This window comes from Cavia porcellus, unplaced genomic scaffold (genome assembly GCF_034190915.1).
Source record: "Cavia porcellus strain 051 isolate PalLab524CR breed Dunkin Hartley unplaced genomic scaffold, mCavPor4.1 scaffold_21, whole genome shotgun sequence".
Taxonomy (NCBI): domain Eukaryota; kingdom Metazoa; phylum Chordata; class Mammalia; order Rodentia; family Caviidae; genus Cavia; species Cavia porcellus.
Window position 1 is genome coordinate 15,204,232 of NW_026947504.1, and position 19,839 is coordinate 15,224,070.

At 34.9% G+C, this 19,839-nt stretch overlaps 1 protein-coding gene across 5 annotated transcripts in view; it reads left to right on the top strand.

The window, feature by feature from the left end:
- The first annotated feature begins 5,909 nt into the window (after window positions 1-5,909).
- Window positions 5,910-19,839, top strand: part of Spink5 (serine peptidase inhibitor Kazal type 5) — a 58,767-nt gene continuing 44,837 nt past the window's right edge. For all 5 annotated transcript variants that reach the window (XM_023560533.2, XM_023560535.2, XM_003477206.4 and 2 more), the window contains exons 1-4: window positions 5,910-6,063; window positions 7,294-7,319; window positions 11,614-11,741; window positions 13,614-13,686. In XM_023560533.2, coding sequence (XP_023416301.1) covers window positions 6,009-6,063; window positions 7,294-7,319; window positions 11,614-11,741; window positions 13,614-13,686 — 282 coding nt within the window. In that variant the 5' untranslated portion in view covers window positions 5,910-6,008. The remainder of the gene's footprint in view (window positions 6,064-7,293; window positions 7,320-11,613; window positions 11,742-13,613; window positions 13,687-19,839) is intronic.

Genomic DNA, 19,839 nt, shown 5'->3' on the forward strand with positions numbered 1-19,839 from the left:
TAGTGTGTTAAACACTGCATATATTAGATGAGATAATGGAAGAACTCAACATGTTAGAAGATATTATGGGAGCAAATATTTGGCTCTTGTAACTATCTAAAGTGTTTCATTCTGTGTTTTTAGGCCTTTTTAAGCATCTAAAATAATATTTTACATGCCTCATACATTGCTTACCCCACCCACATATGCTGGTTCACATAAATTACTTCTCTGCTTACAGAGTTGAAATGAAGGTCACCTATTAGTGCAAAATTACAATGTGTATTAACAGAGTGTAAAGTTATAGAAGGGTTTAAAAGCATTCCTGGGAAGGGACCAATAGGTTTATACATATTTAAAACATTGCCTAATGTCACTTCCAGTTGTTCTAAAGATTGCTCTTCTGATGATAATTTATACATTCCTTTACCTGTGTGTCCAGTCACAATTCACGCTAAATTCTCGGTCACTTGTGGGTCTAGTTAGTTGGTGCTCTCTTGAGCCTCTTGTGGTATAATGCCTCCTTCTTGCACTTGTGTGGAGTGCTGTTATTCCTTTTCCAGTTGTTTCTCACCAACAGGTAGCAGCTCATTTTAAAAATGATTGAACACAATTTAACTTGGAAACCCCCTTTTATAAACAAAATATCCCTGCAATGTGCTTACCGTTCATTCTCCATTAACATTTTCTTAAACACTTGTTAGCAAATTCAACTGAACAATGATCTCTTTGGTTATTTCCCAGACACTTCCCCTGGACTGTAATCTCTTAGATATCAGAGATTGTATTTGATTTGTTCATAAACTTAACATTGTGATTAACACAGTGCCAGACAAATACAAGGCTTTAATAAATCTTTGTAGTATTCTTATGGAACATATTATGAAATGTATCTGAAAAGCACAAGACGTCCCTAAATTTAGGTTTATATTGCTAACATTTTAAATTTTACTAATTATGTTATATATTGAGAATTCCCTTATGTCATACTTATTACTGATTTTCTCCTTATTTTTTCCTAACTAATAAATCAAGGACATCATTTACACATTGGTCAGTGTTATTCAACTTGCTGCATGATTAATTTTGAGGTCCTAACCCTAGACATGAGTCTCAGCCTTGTCACTTAACACTTTTATGGCTCAGCCTGAGTCAATAAGCCTCAGTTGTTGTGCTTTTGTTGTTGTTGTTATTTTTTACTCCAGTCTTTTTTCTTAAAACAATGAAAATGTATAAGGCAATAATTATCAAAATTTGTTAAAATTATAAAAGTGAATTCAATATCCAAATATTGTTTTTCACTTAATCAGTCACTATGTTTTAAAACAGAATTTAACTAAATGTATAGATAGAAAAGTCAACTGGCAATTGCAAGACTATGTCACAGTGCACTGTCTGGAAAGAGATACTGTATTTTGTAAGAGTCCAGAGGAGGAACCTGCTCTATGGGTTCAGGGAAAGACTCCTAGAGAACACTGATCTGTGTGGAGTCCTATAAAGATTATCCCAGTGGAAAAAAATGTCATTTTACAAGGGGACAGTAGCAGTGTATAAATGCATTAGATGTGAAAAATAACACAGAAGAAAATTTCTGAGGGGATGATAATGTTTGGGTTAAAGCAGACGAAGTCTGGGACCTGTCCAGCTCTGTTGTACATATTGTGGAAGGACATCAAACATCAGGCCATTTGGAGTAGGGAAGATCAGATCTACACAAGAAAATCAACCAAGAAAAAACAAAAGCAAAATGTAAACTGTATTGTGAAAGTTGAATATCAAGTTGTTTCTACTTAACAATAGATATTCTCTCCTAGAATAAGTTGTGGTCAGGATTCTCTGATTCTACTTCTCAACTAGGCCTCACATTATATATGGTAAATAGCTAATTTGCTAAGCCTCCTATTTAAAAAAATCCCAAGACTAGGAAATTTAAACATAGAAATTTATGTTCTCACAGTTCTCACTACTCTAAGATCAGTGTTCACAGGCTGGATTCCCTCTGAAGCCTCTCTTCTTGACTTGAAATGAATGCCTTCTCTGTGTTTTCCTGTGGTCTATGTGTGTGTGTGTATTAGTCACATCTCGCGCCAACAATTTAAAGGAGCAGGAGTTTACTTTGGCTTACAGTTTTCTTGGGTTCAGTCCATGGTTAGAGGCACCAACACACAAGCAGCATGGTGGAAGCTGAAATAGTCCTGTTTTTAATCTTAATTTACAAGCAATAATTATTTCTATAAATAGGAGAGTCTATAAATAGTAGACAAGCAATGCCCATCCCATTCTATTCTTAGATAAAATAAGATACTTATCTGTAACTTTTCCTTATCTTTCCAGACAAATGGAAAGAAATCCTCATAGAGCAGTGTAGTTGCTAACAAATCACCTTGAGATAATCAGGCCAGTAAAAGCTGTTGCCAAATTGTTGTGGTTCATAGAGTGGAATAACTTCTAAAGCCTCTGAGGAAACACAGATTAACTTGTGACTGAATTATCTCCTAGAAAACCAATCATAATCTGGAGAGAGAGAGGAGAAAGAGAGAGAGAGAGAGAGAGAGAGAGAGAGAGAGAGAGAGGAGAGGGAGAGGGAGAGGGAGAGGGAGAGGGAGAGGGAGAGGGAGAGAGGGAGAGGGAGAGGGAGAGGGAGAGAGACAGCACATAGGAGATCAGATGAATGAATTTCTTTAGTGGTTAAATGTTATTGTTGGTTTAAAAGATTGCAGTGTCTGGCTTCTGTGAACTGCATGAAAGTCTATGAGGAATCTATAAGGTTTCAGAGTGGTTGAGAGCACAAAAGATAAAAGCATCAAGACCAGGATGGTGATTCAAGCTACCTCCTACTTTAAGCTTTTTAAATGGGACCCTTTTGGTACATTAGAAGAGGATAATCATAACAACTCTGGTACTGCATAACACTGCAGACAGATCAAGAGAACTAATGACGAGAAGATTGTTTTGAAAGCTGTGGAAGTTGATATAATTATAAGGAACTGTAGTTTACTGAAGATGTCATCAGCAAAGAGTTCTCTGTGTAGCAAAAAAAAAAACTAATTTTGGAGTTTGGAAATAATACTTGTTTTCAGTAACATTAATGGTTTGAACAAATTTTGTTAACTTTGTACTTTGTTATTCTGTGCCTACATCCCTTATGTGAATTCAGATTATGAAGCACTTGATAAATTTGTAGGGTCATAAGATTCATCATTTTTATAATGTAACTCCTTTCTAATGAGAGACAAAAGGGGATCTGCATGTTTTGTGAATAACTAAGAGAGCTGAAAACAGAACTTTGAGTTGAGAAAAATACTCCGATCAATCTAAGTCTCTGTTCCTCAAAACTTCATTCCTGTTTATATGAATTTAATAACTATGGTGGTTTTTAGAAATAAGAAGTAATTGACAGAAAATTGGATGAATCACTCCTAGATTTCAACATTTCTTAAATGAACTGGAGAAAAGCCCACATCCAGGAGCCTCTGATGGGTACTTTCCACAATGGGGGTGCTCATTGGGTATTTTTGTGGCCACCTTCTCCTCTTGAAAGACTTCCTAACCTCTTCTACCCGCTCAGAAGGCTCTGTGCATTAAGAAGGAAACCAATTCCTTCCACAGTCCCTCATAGCAGAGATTCTTCAAAGAGGTGCTCATCTTTGGTTCTTTTGTTCTCCCTAGCACCGCTTCCACTCCCTGGAATACTGGTTCCCTTTTGCAATGTGTATTGATACTTTTTCTGCTAGCTTCCATGGATTGTGTAAACTAACCAAGTCACAGGTTTCCTTTTGTCCTGTGTATTGATCCTCTTTTATTGCTAGTTTTAATTGTGTAAACTAACCAAGTCACATGTTTCCTTTTGTCATGTGTACTGATACTTTTTATTGCTAGCTTTAATTGTGTAAATTCCTAGGAATAATAGTCATTTAAGCTATACTTGGGCTCATGGAAGTCCATCACACAGTCATCTATTTTATTGCAAGGCATTAAACTTTCCGGCTACCAGATACAGAGTATATGGTTGAGATACTTTTTATATGGCCTCACAATTTAGTACTGGTATGTCAATATTTAGAAGAGGAATTTATAGGGAAAGAATCAATGACTACAACTATGAAAATAAAGGGAACATAGGTATCCTTTGTTTTAATTTTATGTGAAATGTATTGAGGGCATGATTCTCTGTTGAGTTAACTTAAGTCTGTTACTGAGATCCATGGTGAAGAGATGTTGATTTTTCTTGGAATCTTACAAGTTATCTAACAGAACCACATCATTATAATGGGAAAAGCACATCTAATTAATTATAAAGTTTATCACTCATGCTTGTTATTACTGCCAGTAGCGAACACACACAGGCCCAGAGAAAATAAATGGTTTTTCCTAAGGTAGCACAGCAATTGGTGAGTCAACTTTTAGACCTAGAGCTACTTTGTTTCAAAGCATGGTTCATCTTCATTATGTGCTGTAGTTGCGAACACAGGAATAGAAATAGCCTTGCTAACTATGCCATTGTTTTGTCCCATTGTCTTTCCCTTAAGCTATGGTGGACTTTGATTTTCTAGCCTCCAACAGTAACACAACCTAAACTTGCTCTTTGTGATCACGGCTTTTACTGAACTATTGAAAAGCAGCAAAGCTATTATGGACATGAAGATATTAAAAGCAATGATTACACTTTTATAGGAAATAAATTATTTCATGAAGAGCGAACAAAAGAAGGACGCACTCTTCTTACTTGATGTTTCTACGAGTATTGGCATGTTCTCTAGCTGGTCAGTCTTGATAAGCTTCCTGAGACAATTACAACATGTCCTTGATGATACCATAGAATTTTCCTTCTATGGTTGTGAAGAATCTGAGATTCCTGTCATCAGTCCGTTTGATTTTGGCTTCAGTTATTTTTGCATGTTCAAGTGACAAGATTAATCTCATAGTGAAATAACTTGGTAGACAAAAGATGTTACTCAAAAATGTTTCACTTATATATTTATAACCTTTAATAACATTTCATCTTTCCTTCTTGGGAGAGTAAATATAGGATTATATGACAATAAACTTAATTTAGGGAAAACTAATTATGTCTTGTTTTTCAAACAGTAACTTGGATAGTTATGGGCTATGGAAATTTAAATCGATTCTTCGATGCTTATGGATATGACATTTGGTTAGGACATAAGATTAGGTTTCAGATAAAATATCCTTCAGGTTGAAAATTTTTAAAACTGGTAATATACAAGCTCTGGGTTCATAGAGTTTCTGCCTTTGTGTCAAGGATGAAATAGTGTGGACTGGACAGAAAGGTGAACCTATTTCTGCTTGTCGGGGTACAGGTTCAGCCTCTCCTATCTTCACTGTGAGATCCTGGAAAAGCAGTGCAACCTTCTCTAAGTTTGCTCTCACAAGCATTCGGTTTTACAGTTTTACTATGTTCTGTTTCAAGCTCATTCTTCTCTAGTGTATATCTGAGTCATGGCAATCAATTCAGGTAGTTCAGAATATCCACAGACGGAAGTAACAGCAGTCCTTGGTTTTCTCAGCATAAACTGCTTTTACTGGGCATGGAGCTCTTTAAATCTTTACCTGGCTGCAAGGACAGCCAATCTGTGTTCTTTTCTCCTCCCCTCCCACTTAGGAAGTGATTCCAAATAGAAACAAGTTTATCCACAAAGCAGCATGTCTGGTGCTGCTGAGGATCTCAGCTGTCACATAGGATTATGGAACTTTCAACTCTCAGTAGTGTCTTTAAACTTAGATTTTTGCCCTCAGTATGGGCCAGGGGCACAATGAAAACACATTACTGCTTCAGAAATAGACGTGATTTGTTCAAATCTGCTACCTTGACATGATCCTAAAGGATAGAAGATAAATTGGTGTGGTACCTAAAGCCTAGCATGAGCCTGAACAACTGGTTCTATGTGTGTGTGTCACCAGTACTGCCAGTATGTATAAAAGTGAGCCGTGTTTCCTGAGCTCAGTCTCAGAGCACCAGCTGAGCAATGCACAGAGCAGACTTGTAGCCAGCTTACATCACCTGCACCATGAAGACAGTCACTGTGCCAGTGCTTCTGACTCTGGCTCTCTGCCTTATACAAGGTGAGCAATTTGCATGCAATTTAATCTCTACCCACACATCTCGAAATCCTGAGGAAGGGACCTTTCTCCATCTACACTTTTGTGTGTGTATGTGTTTATGTGTTCCTACATATAAAATCTTTTACATACATAGAATTTTGAATATTTATGTATGTGGACTTATAGTGACATTGTTATTTAGAAAAGGCAAGTAAATGGAGAACAAGCAAATTTTTATCCATGATAGATCCTTTGATTAATTCTATATTGCTCTGTGAAGAATTTTCATGCCTTTTAATGTTCCTCTCATGAAGTATATTAACATATATATGTATATATATATACATATATATATACACACATATGTGTGTGTATCAAGCTATATTAGAAATGTAAAACATATGTAAATAACATGCATTTAATATTACATGTATAAACAAAATTTTAAAAAACCTAAAACCATCTGGTTTTGTTTTAAAGTAGTAGTTTCTTCTTATTTTTACATTTTCAAATTCTTAATGGATTTAAAGTATTGATTCTATACCATAAAGTACTTCATGGAAGCTAGAATTTAGGTTTTAAAATTTACTGTTTTATAAAAAGGAAAAACAGATTACCTAGATTTATCTTGTTTCAAATCATTACATTTTAAAGAAAAAAACCTTAGCGAGAAAGTCAGTAAGATCATTATATAAAAATGATGCATACTTTCCAAAGATGAGTGTGTAAATACAAGACAACAAGGAATGAGAGAGTGGAATAGTCTTTGATTTTAGTTAATCTTACTGTATATCTAATATTTGTAACTACGATTAGATGATAGGTTAGCCAGAATTCAGAAAGTGGAATTTTTTGTGTGTATGTGATATAAACTTCATGATATAATTTTAAAATATATTAAAAGTGGTATGATATTCATCATATGTATGTTATGTTGTAACTTATAAAGGAAGATTACCATACTTTAAAAGCGTTTTTGTAAATCACATATTTTGAGTTTGTCAGAAAGCACAGTATTATGACTTGCTGTGATTTCTGAGAGATTGGAGTATGTGAGTGTGTGTATTAATCTCCTAGGAGCCTGCCTTCATTTCAGCTGCCATGGTAAATCTAGATGTCCTCAAAAATGGCTTGTGGTTTTACCATATATTACCATAAAAGCAGTGAAAACGCAGCACTGAGTGATTTCTTTGATGTTTTTACTGAATATTTTACAGTCCCCTAACTTTGGTTTCTGCATTTTTGTCCCAGATGCTGTCAGTGAGGATGCCAATCAGGTCAGTCCTGCTTTTTCTCATTGAATTCATTCCAAGGGCTCTAAAGCAAAATGGACTGTAGCCAACACTTTCGTGTTAATAATGCAGACATACTGCACTGATAGGTACTAATAGCTTTTGTTAAAAACACTGGAACAGGCTTTTATGAACAAACTGTGAATTTCTCTTTTTGTCTCTCTCTCTTTCTTTCTCTCACAGTGAACATATTAATGATGACAGATGTCTGAAAAAGGTGCTGTACCATGCTAAAGAAGTGTTTTGAGATTCTATAAATATAAAATAAATCAACTAAACAAACTACTGCTGTACCATTTAGCAGCTGAGCAAAATCACAACACACCATACACTATACAGGAAGCGAAAATGTTTTCTGGCAATTATAATGCCAAAAGGGGTTTTCTGTATCTAGTATATATTACCAGTGTATAGATTTCATACAATAAATATGTATTGAGATTCTGTCATGTATCAGACCCCGTATGAAATTCTGAGAATATTCTATGGTGAACATACTAGATGAAAATCTTATCCTCTTGAAACTTACATTTTAGTAGAGAACAAGAGACAAGTGAATATAAACATTAGTAAAACATATAGTACTAAATTAAGTACAAACTAGTGCTAAAAGAAAAGTAAATGAGGATTTTGGAGGAATTCCAGAGCATGAAGGTGGTATCTGTTCTCACTAGGACAGTCAGAGCAGACATCCAGGGGATGAAGTATCACAAAAAGGATCTGGAGGTGGTACAGAAGCGAATGTGAAGACCTTTGCAGCCAGGGGCAGGCCAGGGAGATACCCACTATGAGAGAGGCACTGATGCAGGATATCTTTTGATTGAGAAATAGACAAATCAATGTTAATACAAATTAAAATTTACTACTTGAAAGAAAAGTTAAAAGGGCCAATTTTTCCCTTCTCCACACTGTTATGTGTGCTGTTAATTTGGCATCTAAAATCGTGTTATGTACATAGCAACTTTCACTATATCTCTCAAAGACCCTGAACAGTTAAATAATAGGAAGTGATATAAATTCTTCTTGGCACTTTGAACTATGGGTAAAACTCTTTGAACTATGGGTAAAATACTTTCTTGTTGTATTTTATTGTTACTTGTTAAAAAGCAAATGTCTTACAGAAATGTTCTAGAGAATTTCATCATAATCTCTATTACTTCATCTATGTTGGCTGATGAAAGAGAGGGCTGAAATCCTGGTAAAGTAGCAAAAAGGATGGATTTAGAGCAACCAGAGAGGGTGTTTTTTTTTGGATCTCTTACACTGGAAAAAACGATGACATTGTTCAAATCTTACTGAGTAAAAGAATCATTTTATTTTTCTGTGTTTTGAGTGCTAACTGAAACATTTTTAATAGCTAATTTTCGTGTCATGAAGCTCAATTTCACTGAAAAATACTTAACAGTGTGGATTCAGCCACCTCATATTGGGATAAAAGGCAGGACCACAAAGAAGAAAGGATTTTTCTGGAAAGTTTTCTAATCATATGCTTTAGTTATTGGGCCACCAAAAAAGGAATATTGATGATACTGAATTTTTGTTGTTTCCCAAATTCAGGATATTGAGTTCTTTCTAGCACCTCAAAAACATGTTAAATATAATAAACATGAGCCAGATCAGCATGGAAAAGTGTTGTAGCAACATACAAGAATCCTAAGCTTGTGAGGTCAAAGCAAACTTGTTTGTGCTCTTACACTGAGTTGTAGCGATGGATTTGGAGATGAGTCTGTGATAGAGAATGGAAGATAACAATTAGACCACAGCTAGAAGTAAACAAAGAACACTGGCTCAAAGTGGATCCAGTGTTTCTGTGACGTGCAGAAAATATGAACAGCAACAACAGCAGGATAAAATTATGCTGAGAGCCAGGAGTTAGACTCCATTTCCAGATGTCAAGATGGTTTGTTGGTATGGATTTCTTCCTGATTCAGTTCTCCCTTTTCTACTAATTGAGAGCACAGTCTGCTTTCTCCAGAGTAAAACATAACTCACACTTTCTGCTTGCAGTTTTTCCTCATGTGTGAAAGAATACTGAAAAACTTTGTAACTCAGAAAATAGTATTGAGCCTCATCTAAACAAATTAAATATTATGATCAAAATCCTAATTAATTATCAATGTCCATTTGTAAAAAAGTAGATCTGCTTAGGTCTTAGGCTACCATTTTATCATGACATTGTAGAAATCCAATTCAGAAGTTATACTGATGGATTTAGTTTTTAATAACTGACATTTAAAAGTATTGTAGATCTTCCTTCCAATATTATCATGGGTCTTTATATTTTCTCTAAGATTGACTTCACAAGAGAGCTGTTTTTGCTGTGAAAATCCATTCAAATCTAAGATTTTCAAGACTATGGACTCTCTCATATCTGGGAAATTAGGTAGTAAATTGCAAAGTTAGCATAAAATACTGTAGAATCAGAGACAAGACACAGATTGCAAGATACCCAGTTGTTAATCTGTTGCCAGAAATTACTACTCTGGTACTCAGATAGGATCACAAACTGTTGATAATAATCAGAGGTATTTCAACAGGTCATCCTCAGCAAAATTTCCCAGCTGATCTCTGATATTATTTACTCCTCTTTATTATTTATCACTCTGTAAAGGTTACCAGTTGTCTACCATGCTTATGAAACTTGATTAAATGCATCGTTCTCTATTTGAGTTATAGTCACTTTTCAGTCAAGGATAAATCTGCCTAATTTACTTGTGTATCTGTGGCATCTTACAAAATGCAGACAGCTCATAATAAATGATTCTTGGAGTAAATTATTATGCTACAAGAGGTGCAATAGAATATTATAACAAATGCTTTGGGAGAGTTTATGTTTGTAGGAATTGGAGGAAATCCTTTATTCATTTTCTAATGAAAACATCTATTTATTCCTTTTTTTTTCTTTTGTCAAAAACAGAACAGAACAAAACTGGATTCAAAGTCTGGATTTAAAGGCCTTTATAAACTAAGAGGGCCTATATAACATTTTAAAGCAGCACTTTACAACCTATCACAAGTGTATCATTGATTTTAAATTAGAAATGAGTGACATATAAACAGATCTTCAATAAAATATAATGAGTGATATAGAACTCTCACTTTGAAAGGTTATTTTATTGCATGTTTCCTCATTAGTTTTAGTGTTCAGTGTGGTTTCTACTTCTCCCCACCAAAGTTGGTACAGTATAACCATTGGCACTTCAAAAAGAAAATCCAAACGAAATACAGCACAGGATGCTGCACAGAATAAGAAACGGTGCCAAAAATAAAATGAGAGGGAGGAAGAGAGAGAGTTTTGAGACATTAGTGCATTGCTTCTGCAGACTCACCAAGTTTCTTTTTACCGGTAGTGACAGAGTTGTGACTTTGATGGTGCTAGTTGCTGGACTGAAAGTGGAACTACTTAACAAAAAGTAAAAATTTGAAATTACAAAATGGCTAGACTCTCACAAGGTCTGGGGAAAAGAAATAATGACAGTGAGTGGTCCTGAAAACACTCCAGCCTCCCTGGCTTTGCATAGGTCTGTCTGTGCTCGTAGGTCAAACGATGCATCACACACTGAGGGTATTTTTTCCAGACAATGAACCAGTGTAGAAACTTGTTTTCCAAACGTACATGACTAAAGTGGTCTTTTTCATTTGACAATTGTTAGCATTTCTAGGACCTGATTTGTTATAGTATACACTGTGGGAAATGTAGGAAGAAGTATCTTAAAGATTCCAGGGCTGACAGATTGTCTCAGTCCACAAAAATTTCATACTGCGTTCACACAAATGCTAGTTGGTCTACAGTGCGTAGATATTTAATGGACCATCTTGGTATATTCCATTAGTAATAATAATAAACTCTACCACTACCCTAATAAAAATGAGACAAGAAAATTTACTGAATGAATATCCACTTTATGTACAACAATTAATCTTCTTGTGAAACGCATGTACTTAGATCCCTATTTTAGTTTATAAAACCCTTTGAAAATTAATTACTAAAGCTATTAGACCGTAAATAAGTATTACTGGGAATATTATATCATGTTTTTTGACTCCATGTTTTCTATTCTTTCCATTCTACTAATTGTACCACATAAATCTCAACTAGTTGAATTTGTAATCTCGAACAGATGACCCAGGTTTATTTTTTTGGTTTTTGTTATTCATATCAATGAAATGAATTGCTTCTGACAAGGGAATATTGACCATTAAATAATACTATTCATGAAAGTTCTTAAGTCTCTTTAAAAAATGTATTGTTAGTAAGTGCATTCTATTTATTTTTCAGGAAACATGCAGTGAATTTCAGGCATTGATGAAAAATGGAAAATTGTTCTGTCCTCAAAATACAAAGCTTTTCCAAAGCCCTGATGAAATAACATTCATTAACAAATGTGCATCATGCAAAAAGATATTGTGAGTAATGTTTCTCTTACTTGCTACTCCCTGAGGTAGTGAATACACTCTTCTTTTCTTCAAGATATATTTTTCTAAACCTGAATAACTAAATGAAATGTTTAGTTGACCATCTGACACCTTCCACTAGATAATATTAGCAAAGTGCCATTTGGTATAATCTTAATAATCTTTCCTAGAATCCAAAGGCGTTTCAAAGTAGTCACAATTAATATTTTATAGGTGTTCACAGTCTTTTGAGGATGTAGTTCCACTTTGAACTGTTTTGTAAAAAATAATTTAAGGAAAAATGACAAATATCTTAGGCTAGATTAAGGCCTAATTCTGTTGTAGCTGAGGTTCAAAAAAATCCCCTTAAAGGATACCAGAATCTCCTTGTGATGGCCAAGCAGAAGACATTGGCCTGTGAGTGTCTTCAACATCTGGGCGTCCGGGGTGATGGGGTGGACTAAATACAGTTTCCAGCTGCCTGAAACTTAGGAGTTAGCATCCTGCTGGGATACAGCCATGTGGAACAGCATCTGCCTGGTAAGAGAAAGGTCCTGAGTTTGACTTTGAGTAACAGGGAAAAAAAGTAAAAGAAAGAAAGAGTTAGCATCTTAATGTTTATTAAGTACTATCCAACAATGCCTTTTACTTGATTTCTTTCTCTCAGTGATACCCCAAAGGTAGAAGATTTGAGTTATCAATTGCAAATCCTCAAACCAGTGTACCTTTTATTTTTTTTTAGATGGCTTCAATTTGATCTTGCATTTTTTAAGATTCTCTGTGAGAAGTTGTTGTTGCTGCTGCTGTTTTTCTGTGGTGCCAGATAGTGAAGTCAGGGCTTTTTGTATGATAAGCAAACACTCTACCACTGAGCTCAACCTTCAGCCTCCCTGATTTGTGAACTGAGACTCCATCTTCAATTCTGACTGCGCTTAAAATTTCAGCAGTGGTACCAATCCAATACTGAACATAGTAACTTAAGATAGTTATACTATAACTGTCATTTTAAAATGCCAGGTTGCTTTCCTTGAAGGATTTACTTTGCCATACCTAACAATACTGGGATATGAAGCTGTGATCATATATATGCCTTCCAGAGATGAGAATGTGGGACTGTGAAGCCAGACAAGGCAAGGTTTGGGAGAACAGGGGCATGTTGAATAATTTTAATCATTCTCTTGAAAACTAAATGTAAACCAGAAGGTACATTGTTGACTACAAAGTTTCCTTACAAATACAGGGAATACCTTAATATGAGATCAAATTTATGAATATAATAAATGTATTGAGAAATAATTTAAAACTAAAATAAAATACCTTAACGCTTACAAGTTGGTTCATCACTTTGGAGTTACTCATTCAACAATTATTTTTAATGCCTTTGTAAAATATATTGGAATAAATTTGTTGTGTTAAACTAGAAAGAGTACAACATATAAATATTATCTGCAAATTACTGAAAGAATAGGTTCATTTGCTCTTTGAGGCAGTAGAGGCTGGAATCACCAGCAATATAGGGAGCGACATAGATGTTCAACTCAGCATAAGTGCAGTCATTCAAAGTTTGTATGCAAATAGTGTCATAGATAAATATTACTGTTGCTGATCATGAAGCTGTTGGAAATATTTCAGAGAGGTAGTAACTCATAGTTAAAAAGTAAGACTATCCCTATAGCAGTCAATAATTGACCTTTTGTTTTGTTTTATTCTTTGGCATTGAGTGATATTTGTGCTATCTTTCCCTTTTGGAGCATATCTCTACTTTTGACATGGTAGACTGAACTGAGGAGACCAATAAAAACCAGTAAGAACTTTACCATGTAAATTCTTCTGCAAAGGTAGACGAGCTATGTCTAAATGATGTGATTCCATGTTTCCTTGCAGGGAAAATGCAGCAAAATCCCAGGAAGGGGCCGTACATTTAGCAAGAGCCACTAGAGACACTGCCCAGGCAAAGGTGAGCCTGAAATCATCCTGTCCTGTTTGCTTTCGGATGCTGTCTGACTCTGTAGAGCTATCTGTTCATTTCCTAATTACTAGGTTGCACCTGTTGTGAAGGAAGCTATTTAGAAGGGAGGGAATGTGGCTTAGTCCAGGGGTGGGCTAAATATCTGGTACATCTTGTCCATTAGCCCAACCCATGACCCAACTTTCTGAAAACATTTCAGATACTGACAGATGCTAAGAGGTGGAGTAAGACAGGGCCATTTCTCATACCTCCCGCCCTGTCTAGCTCCAGTAAGTGCCTTTCTGAGACTGCTGAACTAGATCAAATCTCAACATTGTTGTTGTCCATGTAGCTCTCTCTCTCTCCCTCTCTCAATGTGCTGTGTCTTCCATGAGAAACTAAATTTAAAAAGTCATCCAGTACTTAACATGTATTAACATGTATTAGCAGTCATTCAATTCATTCTGCCTCTTTTGATTCCGTGTCTTTCCTAAAATCTGGAAAGTTCTTGTACTTCAATTTTAGTTGTGTATTTATATCGGTTCTACAGATTGAGACTCAGACTCATATTTTGCTTGAGAAACTATTCAGTGATTAAAACATGAATAGTGAATAGTGTAGAAGCAGAAAAGAAAGAAACTGCACACTGATAAATCTTTTAATTTATATAGAAGTTTTATTTATGTAAAAATATAAAAATAAGATTAAAAATCCTGAGCTCATATTGTTGGAAATTCCTGGCCTACAATATCTCGAAGCTACTTGTAAAAGCAGGTGCTGTCATCACCTGCCAACATCACCTCTGGGTCTCCTATGTGGGTTCTTCTCTAATTTCATCTTTCTCTTCCTCCACCCTCGGTCCTGACACATAATTAAAATGAACCGCCAAGGCAGATACACCCTAATTACTTATAACACCCTTGATCTAACCAAGCTAACGTCTTCTCTGGTAGTATGACTCAAGGATATCCAGGAACCTCATCCTCCACACTACACATAGTTGACTAAATTCTTGTTCTGAGGTTTGACGAGTCTCACGATTAAAATAGTGACACAATCATTACTGAGTTGGCTGATATCTGCAAATCTTCTACCCATCACAAGAAAGGAGTAATCTATTGGAGACAGAAAGAATTGCTCACTTTTAAATCTGCCCTTTTTTGTCACATTCAGAGACAGGGTCATTCTGCAATATCCATTACCCTCTCCTCCTATCTCTTAGGTCAAAGCTAAGCAAACAACACAATAACTACTATCAAACTTTGAATGGGTTTGTGCATTTGCATTATATTTTTGCTGGTGATATTTTTCTCTTCACCAAAGAAGAACAATCTGCCTCCTTTCTCCACTTACATTCCTCCTGTCAAAAGCAACTCAGTTCTTCACACTCTTGTTCTCTACCTGTTCAAGAATCTTCCTACAGACAATCTCTTTCTTTTTCTCTCATAATAAATCCTTTTCATTAGCATGAAAAAAAATTCTTTGATTTCTTAACTCTATTATTTTTTTTCATCAACATGTCTTCTAGATATTGCCTTCAAAGTATGTCCCAATTTGGACTCGTTTTTTTTTTTTTTTTAATCAATTTTGTCTCTCCAAACTCAGTCCAATTATTCAGTTTCAGCTTTTTAATGTCTTCTGGTCTATAGAGAAGTTTTGTGTTTTAACTGAAGAATTTATTCATTTATTATTTCTCATGTTTTATGTTGCCAGCTTTGCAGGATATTAAGTTTATTTGAGTTTATGTGTGTGTTTCTAGGTTCTCTCTTTGTTTTACATTTGATCTAGGCTTTAACAACTAGTCTTTTTTGTTAGTTTATGGAACTAAAAATTGATTAACATAATATATATGTTAATTGATTAACATATATATTTTATATTTGTGTTAGAAATAAAAAGTTACTGAGTATAAAAATTTAACTTGAACCTGGGAGTCCACAATAATTAAATTAATTTTAGTAAAATTAACTTTTTATAATAAAAACTTGCTTAATTGAAAAGCATAGACTAATTTACCATTGATTCTTACAATTTTATATATTTTATAAAATTTATAAAATCTTCATACAGATTATTTTAAAAAATAATTTTAGTATGTGATTAGAAAATATAAAATTTTATTGCTGTTTTAAATAGTATTTTGCTTTGATAGTATTTCTTCCTTATTAGTATCAGTATAGACAAATTATATTGATTCTGCCATTTAAATTTAGACATTTTATGATCTGTTTTGTGGATCCTTGATTCTGTTGTTTATTGTTTGGCAGTATTAACATTATCTGTATAAAATAGAAGTTCTTCATTTTTGCTCAATATTAGTATGCCTTTATTTTTCTTTCTTTGTATCACTGGGAAGGGTCTTACATTAAAAAGTTAAAAACTAATCATAATGTACATCAAATTTCCATCTTTTTCCTTAATTACAGAGAATACCTCTGAAGCTTCTGCTTTACATATGATTTTTTTCCAGAGAGATTTTCATCTAACAAACCTAACAAAGTTTCCAAAAAGCCAAAGATGCATTATCATTATCCAATGCCTTTTCTGAAACTATTAAAACTCTTATTTTTTGTCTATTAAAATAATTTCTGGATATATTTCCTAAGTTAAACTTTTATTGTTTTCTTAGGCTACATAATACTTAATCATAATGTACTTTTAATCCATTATTGGATCTGAAGAGCTTTTGTGTGTGTGTGTGTGTGTGTGTGTGTGTGTGTGTGTGTATGTGCTGGGGATCAAACTCAGGGCCTCACGCTTGCCAGGCAAGTGCTTACGCTGCTGAGCTAAATCCGAGGCCTCTGGATAGCAATACTATTATTTGGAAATTTAGCAGTTATAATCAGAAGAAAATTTTGTCTCTTTTTTCTTTCTTTCTTTCTTTCTTTCTTTCTTTCTTTCTTTCCTTCTTTCTTTTTTCTGGTTTGAAAATCTACATGAAATTCAAAGGTGGAACTTTAGGCTGTGGTTGAATGATGTCAGCAAATCATCTTCCCCAATACCAGAGTTAATGCTAAACAAATTTGACCAAAACAATCATTTTCACACTCTGAATGTTAGTTAATAGCCTAGGCCAATCTGAGAAACATTTATGCTAAAAGAAACAAAAAACACCACTGATCTATGAATAAGTCTGTGTTTTCCTTGTGTAGGAATACCGCCATGGAACCTTCTGCCTCAGTTACATAGCATAGAGGTATTTTCAGGAAAAGCTGTGAGCTCCAGAAAGTGAACAGACACTACTGAAGCACCCACCGCTTTCTTTGAGTAGTAGACAGGCCACTGTACCAAGAGATATATTTGGTGGATGTAAAGATCTTTACCAAGAGTAATAAAGATGACCTGAGTTTGCAGTTATGCTAGGGAAAAATATATTCTTAATTCAGTCTTCACATATAGGCAAACAAAGATACAAGCAGTTCACACACTATTGGCCAACTTTAAGACAGTACACATGTACTTAGAAGACACAAAATACCCTAATGGAAGACAATTGCTTGGTATAAAAATGACCTGAATGTTATAAGTTTTCTTCTATTCACGACGTTCCATCAGGTTACATTAAGATATTTGGTTTATTATTTTCTTGAAAATTAAACTTTTAAATTTCCACATATACTCTTTTCTTTTTCTTTTTTAAAATTGTGTATGTTTGTAATCATACATTCACTTTGTAAGATTAGTAGATGGATAGATTGAGATAGGTAATCAAACAGTGACAAATCATTGACAGGGCAACAAGCTACAAAGATTTCTGGGGGAAATACAGAATCAAAGTCCATGAAAGGTAAAACAATAACAAGAAGAAACCCATAATTATAAGTATTTTGTAATCAGAAAGATGCATCAGCAGCTGCAAATTATGGGAATGCACAATCTCAAAGATTTAATCCAGTTAAAGAAGCAAAAGAAAAAAAAATCCCAATTGTGTGGGAAAAATGCAAGGAAAGTATGAAAATAGTAACAATAAAAACAATTAGAGAGTTTTGATAAAAAATTATGATCAAATGGAAATTCTGTATTTGAAGAACATAATAAATGAAAAGAAAATTTCAGTACAGAGAGTTAAATGCGTGTCTGTGGTTGCATAAGAAATTGACAAACTCAAAGAGAAATTAATAAAATTAACAATGACAGTGTAGAGGCAGAATATTTAGGGGGGGAAAATCAATATATTTGCAGCATCTTTGGGACAACAGGCGTGCCAACAGATCTATAATGGACTATGGTATATTAAAAGGAAGAGAAATGAAAACTATGGAAATTTTCTTTCAATGAAAAGTGGCCTAAAATGTCCCAAATTTGATGTAGAAATTGAGCATTCTAGAAGCTCAACAAGCCCCAAATGCAATCTGCACAAAGTGGCCCTATCACCAAGCTATTAAAATCAAAGATAAGGAAGAAGTTTGGAAAGTGGCAAGAGAAAAATACCACATTGCTTATACAAGTGGATGAAATCTGGCTTCTCATCTAAAATGATGAAGCCCAGGGGGAGTAGAAAGGCGTAATGCTGGGACCCTTGGAGCTCCAAACCCTGTGGCCGCGGGACACTGGGTACTGGCTGGTTCTTCTCCTGGTGGTAATTCGTAAACATCCCCAGGAACAAACGAAAATGGTACTTGGACAATGTGATGGACGATGTGAATCAGCAATTTTGTTCAGAACGTTTTGGGAGTTGCTGTTCACTATCGTCTGCCCGTAGTTGAGACAAAATTGGAAAAGTAAGATTAATTTGGTGCCTTAGAATTTGCGAGTGCTGCCGCCACCCCTTTCTCCTCTATCAGCAGAAATATCTTAAGCTGGTGAAACATTCGCCAGAAATCCAAGGCTTGACACCGAACCTTACAAAGATGGTCGGCTGATAAAGATGATACTGAGTGAGCTCAGTATCAGAATTTAAGGAGCTCATTAGTGACAAAATATATGAAAAATACATGAAATCTACTGAGTAGTGAAAATTAAACCTGGAGATAAACCAGTAGAAAATAACTTATTCCAGCGTAGTTATTTTAAGTTAGTGGTGGACAGAAGATTTAGGATAACAATTTCTAGAAATACTAATGGAAAAGAAACTACTCTTGAGTCTGCTACTGGAAGAAAATATCCCTTAGTTTTCTAACAATTTCAGATAAATGAAATATAGAACTTTTTATGTAGCTTATGATTTGTAGGCCAGGCTTTAGGTTCTGAAATTTAGAATTCATGAAATTATCTGTGGTAAAAACAAGTTAGAAACATTATGTTATTCAAGGATAACATTGTCATCATAAGCCTTGTATAATATTGTAACTTATTTTTCTCTGGATTTGGGTCAAAATAACTAAAATATCTTTTTTTAAACAACTGCGAGTGGAGGAATTCCTATTTCTACGCATTTCAATAAGTCTTTTCCAGATAATACATGTTCTTTAGTATATTGGAATTCTCTTCTCTTGTCTTACTTGGTACATTTTGCTTAGTATATTAGGTTTATTTTATGTTCTTTTACACATGAAATGTACAAGCATATTTACTGTGAAATTTCATGATGGCTTAAGCCATTTTGTTTTTCTGCCAAAGTGAAGTAGATAACATGGAAGGTCAACCATCTGGGACAAGAATAAGGGTCAGGGCAGAAGGTTCTAGAACTTCTACTGTCTCTTTAGTTTCTGCCTCTCCGGGAGGTCAGGATCCACCTGTGAGTACTCAGTAGCTGTCAACATGAGGAAGAGGTGTTTTCTGCGGCGTGATTCACCCTGGGTTGGGATGGGAAGGACGTGGAGTAGCAAATGCTTGCACCTGTTCTCGTTGCCTCCCAGCTGGCCTTTTCACTTACTCTGTCACCTCCCTGTCAACACCTGAGACCTAGCATGTGGCCGCTGGTTGTCTGGCGAGGGGAAACAATTGATTCTCCAAGCCAGTTACATCAGTCTATGATTTTCTCATGCTTATGTAGTTTCCAGAAATGAGTTTTGAAAGAAAACCAACAGTTCTCTTGCTTTTCTCTTTAAGCTTTGGCACATTTCTTTCTACGTCTTCAGGAGAACTACCCAGTTACCGCCACAGGTCCACAGAAATTGTGGAGCTCTGTGCCTATAATGTTCTTCCCGCAGATCTCTAATGCCCTCTCACCACAAATGTTCCTTTTAGAAAGACAGTTTTATATAAAATATTTATATTTAA